General features: G+C 43.1%; 1 protein-coding gene across 1 annotated transcript in view; it reads right to left on the bottom strand.

Moving 5' to 3' along the window:
* LOC135556086 (proline-rich protein 12-like) overlaps positions 1 to 23,106 on the bottom strand; it is a 54,620-nt gene that overhangs the window by 4,611 nt on the left and 26,903 nt on the right. The window contains 9 exon segments of the mRNA XM_064989000.1: positions 3,411 to 3,506; positions 7,615 to 7,749; positions 7,957 to 8,054; positions 10,313 to 10,432; positions 10,669 to 11,522; positions 11,680 to 11,813; positions 12,028 to 12,144; positions 17,594 to 18,135; positions 18,242 to 19,040. Coding sequence (XP_064845072.1) covers positions 3,411 to 3,506; positions 7,615 to 7,749; positions 7,957 to 8,054; positions 10,313 to 10,432; positions 10,669 to 11,522; positions 11,680 to 11,813; positions 12,028 to 12,144; positions 17,594 to 18,135; positions 18,242 to 19,040 — 2,895 coding nt within the window.

Genomic DNA, 23,106 nt, shown 5'->3' with positions numbered 1-23,106 from the left:
TGCTTTCCAATGTTTTTCCTTGGGAAACCTGATTTATTTGGGCCCAGATTGCAGTTCCTATGGCTTCCAGTAGAAGTCAACAGTCTTGAGAAATAGTTTGGTGTTGTTCTTTTGAAAAGTGTCACTCAGGTGGACACTAGTCTTTTGATGCGCGTGAACAGGAGCGCGCTCCTCGTTGTTTTTCTCCGGTATTGGAAACAGTTTATTCCGTCTCAAATTTGATCGATTATTTACATTTTAGGGTACCTGAGGTTGGATTAGAAACGTTTTCTGAAATGTTTGGACCAAGTTTACAGGTAAACTTGGTCCACACATACACAAGAGGTATGTGACAGGGTCTACAGTCAATCACGGATTACAAAAAGAAAACCAGCCCAGTCACGAACCAGGATGTCTTTCTCCCAGGCAGACTAAATAACCTTTTTGCCTGCTTTGAGGACAATACAGTGCCGCTGACACGGCCCGCAACAAAAACATGCGGACTCTCCTTCACTGCAGCCAAGGTGAGTAAAACATTTAAACGTGTTAACCCTCGCAAGGCTGCAGGCCCAGATGGCATCCCCAGCCGCGCCCTCAGACCTGCGCAGACCAGCTGGCTGGTGTGTTTACGGACATATTCAATCAATCCTTATCCCAGTCTGCTGTTCCCACATGCTTCAAGAGGGCCACCATTGTTCCTGTTCCCAAGAAAGCTAAGGTAACTGAGCTAAACGACTACCGCCCCGTAGCACTCACTTCCGTCATCATGAAGTGCTTTGAGAGACTAGTCAAGGACAATATCACCTCCACCCTACCTGACACCCAAGACCCACTCCAATTTGTTTACCGCCCAAATAGGTCCACAGACGATACAATCTCAACCACACTGCCCTAACCCATATGGACAAGAGGAATACCTATATGAGAATGCTGTTCATCGACTACAGCTCAGCATTTAACACCATAGTACCCTCCAAACTCGTCATTAAGCTCGAGACCCTGGGTCTCGACCCCGCCCTGTGCAACTGGGTACTGGACTTCCTGACGGGCCGCCCCCAGGTGGTGAGGGTAGGAAACAACATCTCCACCCCACTGATCCTCAACACTGGGGCACACAAGGGTGCGTTCTGAGCCCTCTCCTGTACTCCCTGTTCACCCACGACTGTGTGGCCACGCACGCCTCCAACTCAATCATCAAGTTTGCGGACGACACAACAGTGGTAGGCTTGATTACCAACAACGACGAGACGGCCTACAGGGAGGAGGTGAGGGCCCTCGGAGTGTGGTGTCGGGAAAATAACCTCACACTCAACGTCAACAAAACTAAGGAGATGATTGTGGACTTCAGGAAACAGCAGAGGGAACACCCCCCTATCCACATCGACAGTAGTGGAGAGGGTAGTAAGTTTTAAGTTCCTCGGCATACGCATCACAGACAAACTGAATTGGTCCACCCACACAGACAGCATCGTGAAGAAGGAGCAGCAGCGCCTCTTCAACCTCAGGAGGCTGAAGAAATTCGTCTTGTCACCAAAAGCACTCACAAACCTCTACAGATGCACAATCGAGAGCATCCTGTCGGGCTGTATCACCGCCTGGTACGGCAACTGCTCCGCCCACAACCGTAAGGTTCTCCAGAGGGTAGTGAGGTCTGCACAACGCATCACCGGGGGCAAACTACCTGCCCTCCAGGACACCTACACCACCCGATGTCACAGGAAGGCCATAAAGATCATCAAGGACAACAACCACCCGAGCCACTGCCTGTTCACCCCGCTATCATCCAGAAGGCGAGGTCAGAACAGGTGCATCAAAGCTGGGACCGAGAGACTGAAAAACAGCTTCTATCTCAAGGCCATCAGACTGTTAAACAGCCACCACTAACATTGAGTAGCTGCTGCCAACACACTGACTCAACTCCAGCCACTTTAATAATGGGAATTGATGGGAATTGATGTAAAATATATCACTAGCCACTTTAAACAATGCTACTTAATATAATGTTTACATACCCTACATTATTCATTGCATATGTATACGTATATACTGTACTCTATATAATCTACTGCATATTTATGTAATACATGTATCACTAGCCACTTTAAACTATGCCACTTTCTTTACATACTCATCTCATATGTATATACTGTACTCGATACCATCTACTGCATCTTGCCTATGCCGCTCTGTACCATCACTCATTCATATATCTTTATGTACATATCCTTTATCCCTTTACACTTGTGTGTATAAGGTAGTAGTTTTGGAATTGTTAGTTAGATTACTCGTTGGTTATTACTGCATTGTTGGAACTAGAAGCACAAGCATTTCGCTACACTCGCATTAACATCTGCTAACCATGTGTATTTGACAAATACATTTGATTTGAACTTATTAGATACTTTGTAGTTATGTTGGGCAAGTTGGAACCGGTGTATTTCTGAATCAAACGCGCTAAATAAATGGACATTTTGGGGATATAAAGAAGGAATTTATCGAACAAAACGACCATTCATTGTGTCACTGAGAAATGCGTCCTCTGGAGTAATGAATCACGTTTCACCATTTGGCAATCCGACGGACAAATCTGGGTGTGGCAGATGCCAGGAGAACGCTCCCTGCCCCAATGCATAGGGTCAACTGTAAAGTTTGGTGGAGGAGGAATAATAACCAGGGGCTGTTTTTCATGGTTCGGGCTAGGCCCCTTAGTTCCAGTGAAGAGAAATCTTAATGCTACAGCATACAATGACATTCTAGACGATTCTGTGCTTCCAACTTTGTGGCAACAGTTTGGGGAAGGCTCTATCCTGTTTCAGCATGACAATAGCACTGTGAGATCCATACAGAAATGGTTTGTCAAGATGGGTGGGGAAGAACTTGACTGGCTTGCACAGAGACCTGACCTCAACCCCATCGAACAACTTTGTCGTGAATTGGAACGCCGACTGCAAGTCAGGCCTAATCACCCAACATCAGTGCACGACCTCACTGATGCTCTTGAATGGAAGCAAATTCCTGCAGTTATATTCCATATTCTAGTGAAAAGCCTTCCCAGAAAAGTGTATGCTTTTATAGAAGCAAAGGAGGGACCAACTCCATATTAATGCCCATGAGTATAGACATGTTGCATATAGATCTAACATGAATTGATATTATGCAATTCAAATATCCACTCTAGGATGGATAATAAATAAAGTGATTATTATATAGGCACAACACAACCACCCACAAATGACAGCCAACCTTTCACAACAAAAGGACTAACTACACAGTGCTCCATTTGAATTATTCTTACCACAATGGAAACAGAGAGAGGAGGGGAAAGAGAGAGAATCAGGAAGAAAGTAGAGAAGAACAACAATGCCATAGAGGAAAGAGAGGGGTGTTGGAAGGTCAGTGTTGTGAAAAGCGATTGCGATGCTGAGTCTTACCTCCTTCTTGCAGTCCAGAAAGGTGTGATACTTGTAGTGATGGAGAGAATGATAAAGGCTATAGACACGACACGTCTCTGTGGACAGCTTGAGGTCCTGAGAGTCACAGAGAGAGAGGAAAAAGAGAAGGAGGGAAAGGAGAGAGGAAATAATTTATTAGGGAATCTCTCCAGTTCTCTTGGGACTGAGGAATAGGGAATAGGGAAAAGGCCTAGTCTATTATGTATTCACAACTTCAAATCAAATTGAATTAGTCACATGGGCCAAATACAACAGTGAAAAGCTTACTTACGAGCCCCTAACCAACAATGCTGCTAAAAAACAAAATCACAAATACAAATAAGAACAAGAAATAAAAAGTAACAAGTAATTAAAGAGCAGCAGTAAAAAAACAATAGCGAGACTATATACAGGAAGGTACCGGTAAAGAGAAAATGCGCGGGGACACCGGTTAGTTGAGGTAATATGTACATTTAGGTAGAGTTATTAAAGTGACTGCATAGATGATAACAACAGAGAGTAGCAGCAATGTAAAAAGGGGGGGGGGGGGATGCAAGTAGTCTGGGTAGCCATTTGAGTAGATGTTCAGGAGTCTTATGGCGTGGGGGTAGAAGCTGTTTAGATACCTCTTGGACCTAGACTTGGCGCTCCGGTACTGCTTGCCGTGCGGTAGCCGATAGGACAGTCTATGACTAGGGTGGTTGGATTCTTTGAGAACTTTTAGGGCCTTCCTCTGATACCGCCTGGTACAGAGGTCCTGGATGGCAGGAAGCTTGGCGCCAGTGATGTACTGGGCTGTACGCACTACCCTCTTTAGCGCCTTGCGGTTGGAGGCCGAGCAGTTGCCATACCAGGAAGTGATGCAACCAGTCAGGATGCTCTCAATGGTGCAGCTGTAAAACCTTTCGAGGATCTGAGGACCCATGCCAAATCTATTCAGTCTCCTGAGGGGAATATGTTTTGTCATGCCCTTTTAACAACTGTCTTGGTGTGCTTGGACCATGTTAGTTTGTTGGTGATGTGGACACCAAGGAACTTGAAGCTCTCAACCCGCTTCACTACAGCTCCGTCGATGAGAATGGGCGTGTGCTTGGTCCTCTTTTTCCTGTAGTCCAAAATCACCTTCTTTGTCTTGATCACGTTGAGGGAGAGGTTGTTGTCCTGGCACCACACGGCCAGGTCTCTGACCTCCTCCCTAGAGGCTGTATCGTTGTAGTCTGTGATCAGGCCTACCACTGTTGTGTCATCGGCAAACTTAATGATGGTGTTGGAGTCATGCCTGGCTGTGCAGTCATGAGTGAAGTGCGGAGGGGACTGATTACGCACCCCTGAGGGGCCCCTGTGTTAAGAATCAGTGTTGTTACCTTCCCTTACCACCTAGGGGCGTCCCGTCAGGAAGTCCAGGATCCAGTTGCAGAGGTTTAAGTGTTAAGTCCCAGGGTCCTTATTGATGAGCTTTGAGGGCACTATGCTGTTGAATGCTGAGCTGTAGTCAATGAATAGCATTTTCACATAGGTGTTCCTTTTCTCCAGGTGAGAAAAGGCAGTATGGAGTGCAATAGAGATTGCATAATCTGGATCTGTTCGGGTGGTATGCAAATTGGAATGGGTCTAGGGTTTCTGGGATAATGGTGTTAATGTGAGCAATGACCAGCCTTTCAAAGCACTTCATGGCTACAGATGTGAGCGCTACGGGTCGGTAGTCATTTAGGCAGGTTACCTTAGTGTTCTTGGGCACAGGGTCTATGGTGGTCTGCTTAAACCATGTTGGTATTACAGACCCGGACAGGGAGAGGTTGAAAATGTCAGTGAAGACACTTGCCAGTTGGTCAGCACATGCTCGCAGTACACGTCCTGGTAATCCGTCTGTCCCTGCAGCCTTGTGAATGTTGACCTGTTTAAAGGTCTTACTCACATCGGCAGCGGAGAACTTCTGGAACAGCTGGTGCTCTCATGGATGCTTCAGTGTTATTTGCCTCAAAGCGAGCTTAGAAGTAGTATAGCTCATCTGGTAGGCTCGTGTCACTGTCACTCGGTTGTGCTTCCCTTTGTAGTCTGTAATGGTTTACAAGCCCTGCCACATCTCACGAGCATCAGAGCCGGTGTAGTACAATTCAATCTAAGTCCTGTATTGACGCTTTGCCTGTTTGATGGTTTGTCGGAGGGCATAGCAGGATTTCTTACAAGCTTCCGGGTTAGAGTCCCGTTCCTTGAAAGTGGCAGCTCTAGCCTTTAGCTCAGCGTGGATGTTGCCTGTAACCCATGTCTTTGGGTTGGGGTATGTGCGTACGGTCACTGTGGGGATGACGTCATCGATGCACTTATTGATGAAGCCAATGACTGATGTGTGGTACTCCTCAAAGCCATTGGAGGAATCCCAGAACATATTCCAGTCTGTGCTAGCAAAACAGTCTTGTAGTTTAGCATCTGCTTCATCTGACCACCTTTTTATTGATCGAGTCACTGGTGCTTCCTGCTTTAATTTTTGCTTGTAAGCAGGAATCAGGATGATAGAATTATGGGCAGATTTGCCAAATGGAGGGCGAGGGAGAGCTTTGTATGCATCTCTGTGTGTGGATTAAAGGTGGGCCAGAGTTTTTTCCCCTCTGGTTGCACATTTAACATGCTGACAGAAATTTGTTGAAACGGATTTAAGTTTCCCTGCATTAAGATCCCCGAGCCACTAGGAACACCGCCTCTGGGTGAGCGTTTTCCTATTTGCTTATGGCGGAATACAGCTCATTGAGTGCGGTCTTAGTGTCAGCTTCAGCCTGTGATGGTATGTAGACAGCTACGAAAAATACAGATGAAAACTCTCTAGGAAGATAGTGTGGTCTACAGCTTATCATGAGATACTCTACCTCAGGCGAGCAAAACCTCAAGACTTATACATAGTCTGCCGCCCCTTGTCTTACCAGACGCCGCTGTTCTATCCTGCCGATACAGCGTATAACCAACCAGCTGTATGTTGATAATGTCGTTGTTTAGCCATGACTCCGTGAAGCATAAGATATTACCATTTTAATGTCCAGTTGGTAGTTTAATCTTCCGTTTAGGTCATCGATTTTATTTTCCAAGGATTGCTAGGATTGCTAGCAGAATGGAAGGCAGTGGGGGTTTATTCGATTGCCTACAAATTCTCAGAAGGCACCCTTTTTCTACACCTTCTCTTCACGCAAATGGCGGGGATCTGGACCTGTTCCCGGGAAAGCAGTATGTCATTCACATCGGGCTCGTCGGACTCATTAAAGGAAAAAAATGATTCTGCCAGTTGGTGGTGAGTAATCGCAGTTCTGATGTCCAGAAGATCTTTTCGGTTATAAGAGACGGTAGCAGCAACATTATATACAAAATACGTTTTTTTTTTTAAAGTTACAAACAACGCAAAGAAACAAACAAAAAAACACAATCGGTTAGGGGACACATAAAACGTCAGCCTTCTTCTCCGGTGCCATCTTCACATACTTTCAGAGGACCACTAAAAATACAAATACACTTGATCAACGCTAAAAGAAGAAACATAGCCTCGTCGAGAACCAGGTTTCCCTGATTGGAAAGGCTGGTGAAGTCTATGGCCGAAAGTGGCTAAAAAGGGGTGGAGAGCTGGTGTAAATCAGTGACACCTTGCAACACGTCAAACCGATCAAATGCATTGCTTGGGCGGAGCTTAACACGCAGCGCCAATCAAACACAACCAAACACATCAAATCAATCAAATGCTTTGCTTGGGCATCACTTAACACGCAGCACTCCTTCAACAGACATGTGGGGGGAGGGTTCTTGAAATGTAAAATACCTAAAAATGTAGCCGCTGGAAGCCAGTGGACCATTCAAACCGTTTCCAAAGGACGTGACAACAACGTTTTTGGAGGTATGGCTACGTGAGACTAGAAAAAACAAGACAACGCAAGTGTAAATAAGGACAGTGTCATGGTTTTGCTTTGTTAGCACATGGGTAAACACCTTCCGGACCGAGTTAAAACCACCGAGATACAAGTTTATGTACAAAGCAAAGTGACAAACAGGTCCGGATATTATTACTCCAGTTCTTGTGAGAGAGAATTGTCTCTTCTGCTCGGCTTCTACAACACCTAGACACAATTTTCAAGGCCAGGGTTAGCCACAGTGCAGCGGATTGGATACATTGGTATCAGTGGTTGGATACTAAAGTCAAGGAGTTCATGACTGGATGTGGGTCACTCACCTGCTGTTTGGGCGTGGTGCTCTTCTTGACGCGGTTGAGGGTTTTACGGCTGTAGCACTCGCCGCCGAGGTGCACTTTGACCGCTCCAGAGTCCAGGGGATCCGCTGTCATTTTGGGGAACATATGCAGAGTCTCCTAGAGAAGAAAAATATAAAGATGGAGGGAGCGAGGGAGAAGAGGTCATTTCAACTGTTTTAAAGCTTTCACTTTTCTTTCTGATAGTGAGAAAGTTGGATGGAGATTGGAAGGAGATATGGCAAAACTCCAGACACAACAGGTACTTTTCATAGGTAGGTATCACATCTGGCATCAGCATTTTTACAACTAAACAGACAGACGTACCTGGTGTTGGCCACTCATGTTGACTCTCCTTAACAGTCTCCTCTTTTGTTCATTGAGTAGGCTGTCAATCTTCCTCATGGGCGGGAGGTACAACTCGTCTGGGGGCCAGAGTGGGAGGGACATAGAGTCTGTATGACTTATCTCATGACATCTTTCTTCCTAAATCCTACTCTCACTTACTTTTGATCAATTCTCTCTTTACTCACTCCCAGGGCTGTGGTAAATTCCCTTTGAATTCAGTCAATTCAGGAAGTAAACTGAAAATCTAATTCCAAATTATCATAGGGGAGCATTGCGAATAATGTAATTTCAGTATATTGACTGAATGGACTAGAGGTCGACCGATTATGATTTTTCAACGCTGATATCGATTATTGGAGGACCCAAAAAAAAGCCGATACCGATTAATCGGACGATTTCTTTTATTTATTTGTAATACTGACAATTACAACAATACTGAATGAACACTTATTTTTAACTTAATATAATACATCAATAAAATCCATTTAGCCTCAAATAAATAATGAAACATGTTCAATTTGGATTAAATAATGCAAAAACAAAGTGTTGGAGAAGAAAGTAAAAGTGCAATATGTGCCATGTAAGAAAACTAACGTTTAAGTTCCTTGCTCAGAACATGAGAACATATGAAAGCTGGTGGTTCCTTTTAACATGAGTCTTCAATATTCCCAGGTAAGAAGTTTTAGGTTGTAGTTATTATATGAATTATAGGACTATTTCTCTCTATTTTTAATTTTTTAATTTTACCTTTATTTTACTAGGCAAGTCAGTTAAGAACAAATTCTTATTTTCAATGACTGCCTAGGAACAGTGGGTTAACTGCCTGATCAGGGGCAGAACGACAGATTTGTACCTTGTCAGTAGGTACCCTGATAACTTTCGGTTACTAGTCCAACGCTCTAACCACTAGGCTACCCTGCCGCTACCCTATACCATTTGTATTTCATATGCCTTTGACTATTGGATGTTCTTATAGACACTTTAGTATTGCCAGTGTAACAGTATAGCTTCCATCCCTCTCCTTGCCCCTACCTGGGCTCAAAACAGGAACACATCGACAACAGCCACCCTCGAAGCAGCATTACCCATGCAGAGCAAGGTGAATAACTACTCCAAGTCTCAGAGCGAGTGACGTTTGAAACGCTAATAGCGCGCACCCCGCTAACTAGATAGCCATTTCACATCAGTTACACCAGCCTAATCTCGGGAGTTGATGGGTTTGAAGTCATAAACAGCGCAATGCTTGAAGCACAGCAAAGAGCTGCTGGCAAAACGCACGAAAGTGCTGTTTGAATGAATGCTTACGAGCTTGCTGGTGCCTACCATCGCTCAGTCAGACTGCTCTATCAAATCATAGACTGAATTATAACATAATAACACACAGAAATACGAGACATAGGTCATTAATATGGTCGAATCCGGAAACTATCATCTTGAAAACAAGACGTTTATTCTTTCAGTGAAATATGGAACCGTTCTATATTTTATCTAACGGGTGGCATCCATAAGTCTAAATATTCCTGTTACATCGCACAACCTTCAATGTTATGTCATAATTATGTAAAATTCTGGCAAATTAGGCAGCCCAAACTGTTGCATATACCCTGACTCTGCGTGCAATGAACGCAAGAGAAGTGACACAATTTCACCTGGTTAATATTGGCTGCTAACCTGGATTTCTTTTAGCTAAATATGCAGGTTTAAAAATATATACTTCTGTGTATTGATTTTAAGAAAGGCATAGATGTTTATGGTTAGGTACACATTGGAGCAAGGACAGTCCTTTTTCGCGAATACGCACCGCATCGATTATATGCAAAGCAGGACACGCTAGATAAACTAGTAATATCATCAACCATGTGTAGTTAACTAGTGATTATGATCGACTGATTGAATGTTTTTTACAAGATAAGTTTAATGCTAGCTAGCAACTTACCTTGGCTTACTGCATTTGCGTAACAGGCAGTATCCTCGTGGAGTGCAATGAGAGGCAGGTGGTTAGAGCGTTGAACTAGTTAACTGTACCGTTGCAAGATTGAATCCCCAAGCTGACAAGGTAAAAATATGTTGTTCTGCCCCTGAACAAGGCAGTTAACCCACCATTCCTAGGCCATCATTGAAAATAAGAATGTGTTCTTAACTGACTTGCCTAGTTAAATAAAAGTTAAATAAAGGTGTAACAAAAATAAATAAAAAATATTTTGTTCTAATCGGCCAAATCGGTGTCCAAAAATACCGATTTGCGATTGTTATGAAAACTTGAAATCGGCCGACCTCTAGAATGAACATTGAATTTACCCCAAACCTGATCACATCATCACCCCATGCCTCTCACCGTCTGTGTCCTCCAGGGCTTGAATCATGTCGGGGTCAAGTGCTGTACTGACCAGCATCTCTATGTAACTCCTGAACATCTCCCTCATGGCTCGACTGTTCATCCCCCCTCTCACTGGGGCTACAGGGGAGAGACACACAGAGAGAGAGACATAGAGTGAGGGAGAGAGAGAGAGAGAGAGAGAGAGAGAGAGAGAGAGAGAAAATATGTCACTGAGTGGGTTTGAACCTGGGGCTCCAGTGTGTTACAAGACTTAACTCTGAGTTTTTGCCAAGCCATTACACATAAATATACATACCAAAATTGCATTAACACACAGTTACACACACACACACAAACAAAAAATAATCCCTCACCTTGGTCTTCGCTGGGCCCATCGAGGGAGGAGTCTGAGTCAGAGGGGACTTCCTTCAGCCACTTCTTCCTCTTCTTGGGTGGAGGCTCCACCTTCACTAGCCTGGCCCTCGATGAGCGCTCTGTCTTCTTATCTCCTCCTCCTCTCTTCTCCTCCCCCACTCTCTTTCGATCCACTTCACTGCTTCTTCTCTCCACCTTCTCCTCAGGTGGTGAATGCCTCTTCTCTTTTTCTTCTCTCTCCTCCTTCTCTCGCTGTTTATCTTTTTCCCTCTCCCTCTCTCGCTCCTTTTCTTTTTCCCTCCTCTCTCGCTCCTTCTGCTCCCTCTCCTTCTCTTTCTGCTCTCTTGCTTTGTCGTTTTGCTCCCTCTCTTTCTGCACTCTTGCTTTCTCCTTTTGCTCCCTCTCTTTCTCCTTCTCTTTGTCCTTTTGCTCTCTCGCTTTCTCATTTTGCTCCCTCTCTTTCTGTTTTTGCTCCCTCTCTTTCTCTTTTTGCTCCCTCTCTTTCTCTTTTTGCTCCCTCTCTTTCTCTTTTTGCTCTCTCTCTTTTGCTTTTTCCTTTTGTTTCCTCTCTTTCTCTCTATCTTTCTCCTTTTGATCTCTCGCTTTCTCCTTTTGTTCCCTCTCTTTCTCTTTCTGCTCCTTTTCCTTTTGCGCTTTCTCTTTCTGCTCCTTCTCTTTTCCCTTTTGCCTCCTCTCTTTTTGCTCCCTCTCTTTTTGCTCCCTCTCTTTCTGCTCCCTCTCTTTCTGCTCTTTCTCTTTCTCCTTCCGCTCCCTCTCATCTCGCTCCAATCGGGGTGGAGTTTGACCGATGGCAGGGGGAGGTGGCTTGGGGAGCGATGGGAGTGATTGACGCCTGTCAAGGTACACAAAAATGAGTATTTTTGCAGGATATTGCTTACAGTTACACATGCATAGAGGTAGGGGCTAAGGTTCTACATGGGGTTGGGCACATATGAATCAAGACCCAGAGGAGTACGGCAAACACGCAGGGACGAACAGCGCAAACCTACCTCAACATCAGTCTAGGTCTGTGCCAGGGTTTACGTGAGCACACACGGACATAATCCTTTTTATTGAAATTCTCCAGGAACTTGACATAGAGGCGTTGGTACCGCATCTTGGCATCACCAAAGTAGCCCAGATACTGAGAGAGAGAGAGAGAATGGGAGGGAAATATGTATAGAGAGATAATCATTTTAGTTATTATAAACAAACTATGTGTAGCTTCAAAATATTTGTACAACTATCATGACAATCTCATGCTGGATTGTAAATCCTTGCATCCATCGCTGGATTGTACTTTAAGATTAAAGAGAAGGAGAGAGTCTCCTGTCTGAAATGGGATGTGAGTAACTCACATTACTGGTGGCACAGAACTGCCTCTGTCCGTCTTTGATCTCGGGGCTGAACTTCTGCAGCAGGGCTTTCTGCACTCTCCAGATGGGTGGTGGCTCACGGCCGGTCTGCAGGGCCATCTTGAGAGACAAAGAGAGTATGTACAGTGCCTTCAGAAAGTATTCATAACCCTTGACTTACTCCACATTTTGTTGTGTTACAGACTGAATTCAAAATAGCTTATATATATTATTATTCTCGCCCATCTACACACAACATCCAATAATGACAAAGTGAAAATATGATTTTAGAAATGTTTGCAAATGTACTGAAAATGAAATACAGAAATATCCCATTTACATGTCTGGTTAGACTGTAAACTCTCCTTCCAGACCCACATCAAACATCTCCAATCCAAAGTTAAATCTAGAATTGGCTTCCTATTTTGCAACAAAGCATCCTTCACTCTTGCTGCCAAACATACCCTTGTAAAACTGACCATCCTACCAATCCTCGACTTCGGCGATGTCATTTACAAAATAGCCTCCAATACCCTACTCAACAAATTGGATGCAGTCTATCACAGTGCCATCCGTTTTGTCACCAAAGCCCCATATACTACCCACCATTGCGACCTGTACGCTCCTGTTGGCTGGCCCTCGCTTCATACTCGTCGCCAAACCCACTGGCTCCATGTCATCCACAAGACCCTGCTAGGTAAAGTCCCCCCTTATCTCAGTTCGCTGGTCACCATAGCATCACCCACCTGTAGCACGCGCTCCAGCAGGTATATCTTTCTGGTCACCCCCAAAACCAATTCTTTCTTTGGCCACCTCTCCTTCCAGTTCTCTGCTGCCAATGACTGGAACAAACTACAAAAATCTCTGAAACTGGAAACACTTATCTCCCTCACTAGCTTTAAGCACCAGCTGTCAGAGCAGCTCACAGATTACTGCACCTGTACATAGCCCACCTATAATTTACCCCAAACAACTACCTCTTTCCCTACTGTATTTATTATATTTTATTTATTTTGCTCCTTTGCACCCCATTATTTTTATTTCTACTTTGCACATTCTTCCACTGCAAATCTACCATTCCAGTGTTTTACTTGCTATATTCTATTTACTTTGCCACAATGGCCTTTTTGCCTTTACCTCCCTTATCTCACCTCATTTGCTCAGATCGTATATAGACTTGTTTCTACTGTATTATTGACTGTATGTTTGTTTTACTCCATGTGTAACTCTGTGTCGTTGTATGTGTCAAACTGCTTTGCTTTATCTTGGCCAGGTCGCAATTGTAAATGAGAACTTGTTCTCAACTTGCCTATCTGGTTAAATAAAGGTGAAAAAAAAAACATTTACACCGCTGCTAGAATCACCTCTGGCAGCGATTACAGCTGTGAGTTTTTCAGGGTAAATCTCTAAGAGCTTTGCACACCTGGATTGTACAATATTTGCACATTATTGTTTTTAAAAGTCTTCAAGCTCTGTCAAGTTGGTTGTTGCTCATGCTAGACAGCCATTTTTAAGTTTTGCCATAGATTTTCAAGACGATTTAAGTCAAAACTGTAACTAGGCCTCTCAGAAACATTCAATGTCGTCTTGGTAAGCAATTCCAGTGTATATTTGGCCTTGTGTTTTAGGTTATTGTCCAGCTGAAAGGTGAATTTGTCTCCCAGTGTCTGTTGGAAAGAAGACTGAACCAGGTTTTCCCTGTGCTTAGCACTATTGTGTTTATTTTTATCCCCCAAAATACTCCCCAGTCCTTGCCAATGACAAGCATACCCATAACATGATGCAGTCGCCACCACCATGCTTTGCTTGAAAATATAAAGAGTGGTACTCAGTGATGTGTTGTGTTTGCCCCAAACATAATGCTTTGTATTCAGGACAGTAAGTTAATTTCTTTGCCAATTTTTTTTGCAGTTTTACTTTAGTGCCTTATTACAAACAGGATGCATGTTTTGGAATATTCTGTACAGGCGTCTTTCTTTTCACTCACTTAGGTTAGTATTGTTAACCTCTACAGAATCGGTGCCTCCTCCCGCGGGATGGTTGAGCTAACGAAGGGTAATGTGATTAGCATGAGGATGCAAGTAACAAGAACATTTCCCAGGACATAGACATATCTGATGGGCAGATATGTCTATGGGCAGAAAGCTTAAATTCTTGTTAATCTAACTGCACTGTGCAATTTACAGTAGACACTACAGTGAAAGAATACAATTCTATTGTTTGAGGAGACTGTGCAGTTATGAACTTGAAAATGGATCAATAAACCATTTAGGCACATTTGGGCAGACATTTGGACAACATTTTGAACAAAAATACAATTGTTCATTGGATCAGTCTAAACCGTTGCACGTACACTGCTGCCATCTAGTGAACAAAATCGAAATTGCGAGTAACCTGTAATAATACATTGTGACCTTTCTCTTGAATTTCAAAGATGATGGAACAAAAACATTTCAAATAAAAGCATGTTTTTTTCTTTGTATTAGATTTACCAGATCTAATGTGTTATATTCTCCTATATTAATTTCACATTTCCACAAACTTCAAAGTGTTTCCTTTCAAATGGTATCAAGAATACGTATATCCTTGCTTCAGGTCCTGAGCTACATGCAGTTATATTTGGGTATGTCATTTTAGGTGAAAATTGAAAAAAAGGGTCCGATCCTTAACTACAATGTTTTTGATCCATCCTCAGTTTTCTCCTATCACAACCATTAAACTATGCAACTGTTTTAAAGTCACCATTGGCCTCATGGTGAAATGCCTGAGTGGTTTCCTTCCTCTCTGGCAACTGAGTTAGGAAGAACACCCAGGGGGATTCATTTAGCAATTTGATTTGGAATTTTAAGACCCCTTTAGGTATCCCAAATGTCGTATTTTTCATTATTTGATAAAATATTTAATTTGGCCTTTACTACTATAGCCTACAGAAATGCATTGACAATCACGTCTATAAATGGCAAAAAATGTCAACAAATAGATCATAAAGAATAAGGTTTTGAAGTCTGTCCTACAGTGCCTTGCGAAAGTATTCGGCCCCCTTGAACTTTGCGACCTTTTGCCACATTTCAGGCTTCAAACATAAAGATATAAAACTGTATTTTTTTGTGAAGAATCAACAACAAGTGGGACACAATCATGAAGTGGAAAGACATTTATTGGATATTTCAAACTTTTTTAACAAATCAAAAACTGAAAAATTGGGCGTGCAAAATTATTCAGCCCCTTTACTTTCAGTGCAGCAAACTCTCTCCAGAAGTTCAGTGAGGATCTCTGAATGATCCAATGTTAACCTAAATGACTAATGATGATAAATACAATCCACCTGTGTGTAATCAAGTCTCCGTATAAATGCACCTGCACTGTGATAGTCTCAGAGGTCCGTTAAAAGCGCAGAGAGCATCATGAAGAACAAGGAACACACCAGGCAGGTCCGAGATACTGTTGTGAAGAAGTTTAAAGCTGGATTTGGATACAAAAAGATTTCCCAAGCTTTAAACATCCCAAGGAGCACTGTGCAAGCGATAATATTGAAATAGAAGGAGTATCAGACCACTGCAAATCTACCAAGACCTGGCCGTCCCTCTAAACTTTCAGCTCATACAAGGAGAAGACTGATCAGAGATGCAGCCAAGAGGCCCATGATCACTCTGGATGAACTGCAGAGATCTACAGCTGAGGTGGGAGACTCTGTCCATAGGACAACAATCAGTCGTATATTGCACAAATCTGGCCTTTATGGAAGAGTGGCAAGAAGAAAGCCATTTCTTAAAGATATCCATAAAAAGTGTTGTTTAAAGTTTGCCACAAGCCACCTGGGAGACACACAAAACATGTGGAAGAAGGTGCTCTGTTCAGATGAAACCAAAATTGAACTTTTTGGCAACAATGCAAAACGTTATGTTTGGCGTAAAAGCAACACAGCTCATCACCCTGAACACCATCCCCACTGTCAAACATGGTGGTGGAAGCATCATGGTTTGGGCCTGCTTTTCTTAAGCAGGGACAGGGAAGATGGTTAAAATTGATGGGAAGATGGATGGAGCCAAATACAGGACCATTCTGGAAGAAAACCTGATGGAGTCTGCAAAAGACCTGAGACTGGGACGGAGATTTGTCTTCCAACAAGACAATGATCCAAAACATAAAGCAAAATCTACAATGGAATGGTTCAAAAATAAACATATCCAGGTGTTAGAATGGCCAAGTCAAAGTCCAGACCTGAATCCAATCGAGAATCTGTGGAAAGAACTGAAAACTGCTGTTCACAAATGCTCTCCATCCAACCTCACTGAGCTCGAGCTGTTTTGCAAGGAAGAATGGGAAAAAATTTCAGTCTCTCGATGTGCAAAACTGATAGAGACATACCCCAAGCGACTTACAGCTGTAATCGCAGCAAAAGGTGGCGCTACAAAGTATTAACTTAAGGGGGCTGAATAATTTTGCACGCCCAATTTTTCAGTTTTTGATTTGTTAAAAAAGTTTGAAATATCCAATAATTGTCGTTCCACTTCATGATTGTGTCCCACTTGTTGTTGATTCTTCACAAAAAAATACAGTTTTATATCTTTATGTTTGAAGCCTGAAATGTGGCAAAAGGTCGCAAAGTTCAAGGGGGCCGAATACTTTCGCAAGGCACTATATATCTAGGAGATATAAGAAAGCTCAGGAAATATTTTCGCTATACATTTTCTTACACATATTTAACCCCTTATTTTTGTTGTCACATAACCACCTCCATACATTTGTATGGGTTACCTTCAGACGAGTAGGGGTCAGAGCAAAACGGATATTAGTTTGTAGCCCAAAAGGTTCAGCAATTGGCGCTATAGTCAGCAATTGACACATTACCGATTTCAGACAACTCCCGTAACACTTGTGGGGCTCGTAGAGCTGTTCAGACGTTTTCGTGAGAAGACCGATTTTCAGGATGTCTCATGGTCTGACAAACACAGCTGTTGGTCGGCCACCTTCCATCGCAGATGCGGAAGGCCGACATAGGCGGATGCAGTGGATTGATACCTGTAGTTTAAACTGACGGATTATGATGGGGATTTTTTAGTTATGTTACTTAGACTGACGCACGGGCGTATCTCTTATTAAGGAGTCATAACTTCCCCATGCTCAAAGGGATATTCAATGTTTTTTTTACCCATCTACCAATAGGTGCACTTATTTGTGAGGCATTGGAAAACCTCCCTGGTCTTTGTGGTTGAATCTGCATTTGAAATGTACTGCTCGACTGAGGGACCTTACAGATAATATGTGCGTGGTATAGAGATGAGGTAGTCCTTTAAAATCATGTTAAACACTATTATTGCACACAGAGGGAGCCCATGCAACTCATGGTGTGTCTTGAACTTCTTTAGGCTTGCCATAACTAAGGGGTTGAATACTTATTGACTCAAGACATTTCAGCTTTTCATTTTTTATTAATTTTTAAAAACATGATCCCACTTTGATATTATGGGATATTGTGTGTAGGCCAGTAAGTGTGTGTGTGTGTGTGTGTGTATGAGTGAGAAGACAAGACATACCACCTCCCATAGTGAATGCCAGAAGCCCTCACCTTGAGCGTGCCAATGTCCTCAGTCCGCACCACAAACTCGTCCCTCTCCCGGAAGATGCCCTCGCCGCCACTCTCGCTGTCCTCCTCCTCGCTCTCTCCAGCAATGGCCGCATTGTCCTGCTTTTTGGCCAGGTGCAGAGAGGTGATCTTGGAGGCTGGAGCATCCTCAGGGGTGGGGGGTGAGGGTGGGGAAGAGGAGGGCGAGGAGGAAGGCTGGGCCAGCTCTGTAGCATCTGAAAGGGGAGGGGAGGAGGAGGGAGGGGGGGTAGTGGAGGGGGGCATTGCAGGGGAAGGGGAGGGTGGAGAGGGCAGGGCCAGGGGCGAGGAGCTGGGGGGAGGAGAGGTGGAGGGGTTGTGGTGGGGGTGGTGGGTTTGTTGGGGGGACGGCTGCTGCTCCTCTTCATCATCCTCATGCTGGAAGGGCAGAGGGGAGGGTGGGGAGAGTGGTGGGGGAGGTAGGGGGGAGGGGGAGGAAGAAGTGAGAGGGGACGGGGAGGAGAGCGATGGGAGAAAGGGGGGTAGGGGAGGCCCGGATGGAGAATCTGTGGTGGAGGGGTAGGAGGGGGTGTTCAGAGTATATTACATCTTTGGAAATGAACAACTGTTTGTCAGATCATTCCAGAATATCTGAGATAGTAGGCTACTCACCTTCCACTTTAGGAGCATCCGGCATTTCAAACTCAGGCTCTCTCTCCTCCTCTTCTCTCTCCTCTACTTCTTCCTCCACACCCCTAGACTCTAAACTCAGTTCTTCCTTTACCCTCTTCTTCTCCATCTCCTTCTCTTCCTCCTCTTTCTCCATCTCCTCTTGTCGTTCATCCACTCTGTCCATCCCATTCAGTCCTTCATGTTCTGGGGATGGTGTATTTGGATGTGTGTTGGCCTGTGTGTTGTGAAGTTGCATGTTTGTCTCTACTTCATTGTCCTGATCCTCCAGATCGGCTATGTCATCCTGCATTTGGACCACGGGCGGCGGCGTTGGTGGCAGCGATGGGCTCTGAGACGGAGATGGGCTGGGTGGGGGCAGAGCCACGGCTGCAGCCAGCGAATGGGGCGTGTCGTAAAGGGCAGATATGGCCGAGGAGATGCTCTTCTGCAGGTCCTGGTTCTTACTGACAGAGTCCTCCTCCTCGTCGGAGGAGAAGGACGGCAGTGTCTCCAGGTTCCTCTTCAGCTCGTCGTCCAGACGCTTACAGGGACTCAGCCCATCCTCGCCCTCGCTACTGTCCCCAAACGGAGGGGGTGGAGGAGGGGGCGGTGGAGGGGGAGACGGGGACAGGATCCTACCCTTCAGGGAGGAAGAGTCTGTGGTTTCAGCTCCTTCCACTGGCCCTCCGAGGTCTTGTGGTCCACCAGGTCCAGATTCAGGCTGCTTCTTCCCCGTCTTGAGGAAGTCCAGGAAGGAGGCCATGAAATTAGACTTCAGCTCCGGGGGCTTGTCCTCTGTCTAAGAGGGAGGAGGGGGGGGGGAGAGAGGAGAGGAGGAGAGGAGAAAAGAGAGGGAAGAGGAAAGGTGAGGTGCAGACAAGACAGGGGAGGATAGAAATAAGAAATATTAAGGCAGGAGAAATAATGAGAAAAAGGTGTGAATGGGAAAATAAAAAAAATAGTATATAGGAGGGAGATTTTTATATATTATTATAATAAAACTTGGACAGAAACAAATGGTAATAAATCCCTAAATGCCATATAACCGTATTTTTCCATGCTTCATGTTGGGGTGTACCTTTACAAACCTTTCTCTTCCTATGAATAGAGGTAGTTCACCTTACCAACAGCAGGGGGGGGGGGGGGGTCTGAGGGTGTTCAGAAAATATAAGTGGGTAACCGTGGCAACAGCTACCCTGGCAACAGCCTTCTCTCTCCTCTCTCCCTTTCTCTCTGATTTATTGTCAGTCAGAGGCTGGCTGTCAATCACCTCAGACTCGTGTCTCTGCTTCGCCCTCTATAGGCTGCCGATATGCGCACACGCACACAGCCGCACACACAGCCGCACACACACAGCTCTATGTAGATACACACACACGCACACACACAGCCTCACATACACACAGCCTTACACACACACACCTCTAATGCATCTTCAAAGCACAGCCAAATGGTGAGGTCATTTGTTTTGGCTGTCCTGACACTTTCAGATGTAAGTGGTATGCTTCTGGGCACACTGCGTCATTTCAACGTGGATAATTGGCTAATATTTGGTTGAGACGTTGATCAATGAGATTACAACCTATATTCACCCCCTCAAAAAAACAGCCAAAAGCTAGTTGAATTTCCAATGTGTTATCACTATGCTTTCAACCATTTAAAAGCACAACCAAATTCCAAAATAAAAACAATGTCTGATAAAACAATGTCTGATTTTTGGGGAAAATACAGTTATATAGCATTTAGGGATTTCTTACCATTTGTTTCAGTCCAAGCTTTATTATAATGACATGTAAAAATCTCCCTCCTATATACTCTTTTTCTCTCTCTTCCCCATTCACACCTTTTTCTCATTATTTCTCCATCACTACACTTTCAACCAAGTCAGATATTTAGTTCATTTATACAACAGATTAATGTGATGTCACTGTGCTTCATCTAATAGCAGAACCAAATAACCTGGATTGCAGTTGAGATTACATTAAAAGTACATGGTGCAAGTGATCAATGCCGTTCGAGATTCTGCAGAGATTATTACAGCAATCTCCACAGACCTGTGATGACCTATGCATGCTATCTTACGCGCACGGTTTATATGATTACGTAAGAAGAAATGTATAGCTACAGTGACCTCAAAATGTGGCGTTTGGATGTGTCAATGCCGTTTGAGATTCTATGCAAATCATTACAGCAATCTCCAGACTTGCAATGACCTATGCATGCTATCTTGAAGATGCACGCTTTATATGATTACATAAGACGAATTTGGCCATAGATGTGTTACTCATATTATTGTATTTCAAAAGTGATATTGATTTGTGTTTAGTTGTCAATGCAACCAAATATCAACATTTGAAAAGGATTTTGATCTTCTACATGAATAGTTCCATCTGTGCAACTGACTTAGTCTGCCTTTAATTCCTGTTTATCTACAAATTAATAATTGATATGTTGGATTCACGTCTCCATCTCAACCAAAATTCTAAGTTATAGAATAGGACTAAATCAAATCAAACTTTAAATTAACTTTCAATACAGTTTAATTTAATTTAGGCCTATTCTATAACTTAGATTTTGGTTGAGATGGAGACGTGAATCCAACATATTCATTTTCAATTTGCAGACAGACTGGAATTAAAGCCAGACTAAGTCAGTGGCACAGATAGAACATTTCAAGCAGAAGATACATCTCCTTCAAATGTTGGTATTTGGTTGCGTTGACAACCAAACACTAAATTCAATATCACTAAATATCATTACATTTTAAATCAATCAGTTTGAAACCTTAGGCCTATTGTATTGTTTATTTATTTTTTTAAATTCTGGGTTGAATTAAAACAATTGCTGTTGATGACTTTGAAAATAGCATCACTGATGATAAAGTATGGTCACATATTTGCTCTGTTAAACCTACCCTTCGGAATGAGAGCAACAATGACTCTACTTAGTTTTTAAGTGGAGTTCTCTCAACAATCATTCTCACAATAGCACATTGCTAATAGTCAGTGACAAATATGATAGCTGGGCTTTGTTAAAACTTTGGATGGGAGGGTAGCTGTAGCTAGATCAATTCTCCAGTAGGAGGTGCTGCCCAGCCTATTGGTACAAATTCAACATATTTCAACATTAGGTTTGTCTATGTTGAAATTTGGTTACCTTGATGACATAATCCTGATGTTGATAACCTCAAAACAATAGCGGATAACTTTTTTCAAATCCAATGTATTTTCCATGTAGATTCTACGTCACAATACGTTGACAAATTACGCTGAAACAACGTTGATTCAACCAGTTTGTACCCAGTGGGATATTTTCAAAACTCTTAAGTACAAAACTAAACTGATAACACTTGTATCTTATGCTCAGAACATTTGATTGTTCATGCATTGGGGTTTCACACATATTTCACCCCTGAGTCATTCATACAAAATCCAATTATTTTGTGAAATACCAGGAGAATATTTTATTTTATTTAGTCACCAATACATCAGATAATGACGATAGGCTCAGCATTTAGTCAAGTTAACTACTATTCAATCCAATAGCAAAAAATTCAACATACACATTTTAACACCGTTCTTTTTGAAGTGCTGAATAGAAAGAATAGTAGATGGTAAATATAATTTTCCATACAGTATTTGGATATAGCTTGACATGAACAGATTTTCTTTCTGATTTGTATCAATTGACAGGTTTTGAGCACATTGAGATATACACTACATATACAAAAATATATACTCCCTTTCAAATGAGTGGATTCAGCTATTTCAGCCACACATGTTGCTGACAGGTGTATAAAATCGAGCACACCGCCATGCAATCTCCATAGACAAACACTGCCAGTAAAATGGCCTTACTAAAGAGCTCAGTGACTTTCAACATGGCACCGTCATAGGGTGCCACCTTTCCAACAAGGCAGTTCGTAAAATTTCTGCCCTGCTTGAGCTACCACGGTCAACTGCAAGTGTTGTTATTGTGAAGTGGAAACGTCTATGAGCAACAAAGGCTCATCGGCAAAGTGGTAGGCCACACAAGCTCATAGAACGGGACCGCCGAATTTGTGGAAGAACTTCACTGGCCTGCACAGAACCCTGACCTCAACTCCATCAAACACATTTGGGATGAATTGGAACGCAGACTGCAAGTCAGACTAATCGGCCAACATCAGTGCCCGACCTCACGAATGCTCGTGGCTGAATGGTAGAAAGTCATCGCAGCAATGTTTCAACATTTAGTGGAAAGTCTTCCCAGAAGAGTGGAGACTGTTACGGCAGCAAAGGGGATACTCCATATTAATGCCCATGATTTTTGAATGAGATGTTTGACGAGCAGTAGACAAGTGTCCACATACTTTTGGTCATGTAGTGTATGTCAGCCTTACAGTTTCATTATCCTCATACAGTACATATGTTTTGACTCTGTACTAAAGCACTTTGGATTGTAAGTGATACAAGGACTATGAGGTTAAAGTGCAGACTGTCAGCTTAAATTTGAGGGTATTTTGTGCCCAATAGAAATAAATGGTAAATAATGTATTCTGTAATTTTGGAGTCACTTTTATTGTAAATAAGAATTGAATATGTTTCTCAACACTTCTACATTAATGTTTGTTGCTACCATGGTTACAGATAGTCCTGAATGAATTGTGAATAATGATGAGTGAGAAAGTTAGACACACAAATATCATACCCCCTAAAAATGATAACCTCCCCTGTTATTGTAATGGTGAGAGGTTAGCGTGTCTTGGGGGTATAATATTTGTGCGTCTGTTATCTCACTTACCATTACTCACAATTCATTCAGCACTATCTGTAATCATGGTAGCATCCATATTAATGTAGAATTGTTTATAAACATATTATATT

The sequence above is a fragment of the Oncorhynchus masou genome, chromosome 15, assembly GCF_036934945.1.
Source record: "Oncorhynchus masou masou isolate Uvic2021 chromosome 15, UVic_Omas_1.1, whole genome shotgun sequence".
Lineage (NCBI taxonomy): Eukaryota > Metazoa > Chordata > Actinopteri > Salmoniformes > Salmonidae > Oncorhynchus > Oncorhynchus masou.
This window is presented reverse-complemented; position numbering and strand designations above follow the sequence as displayed.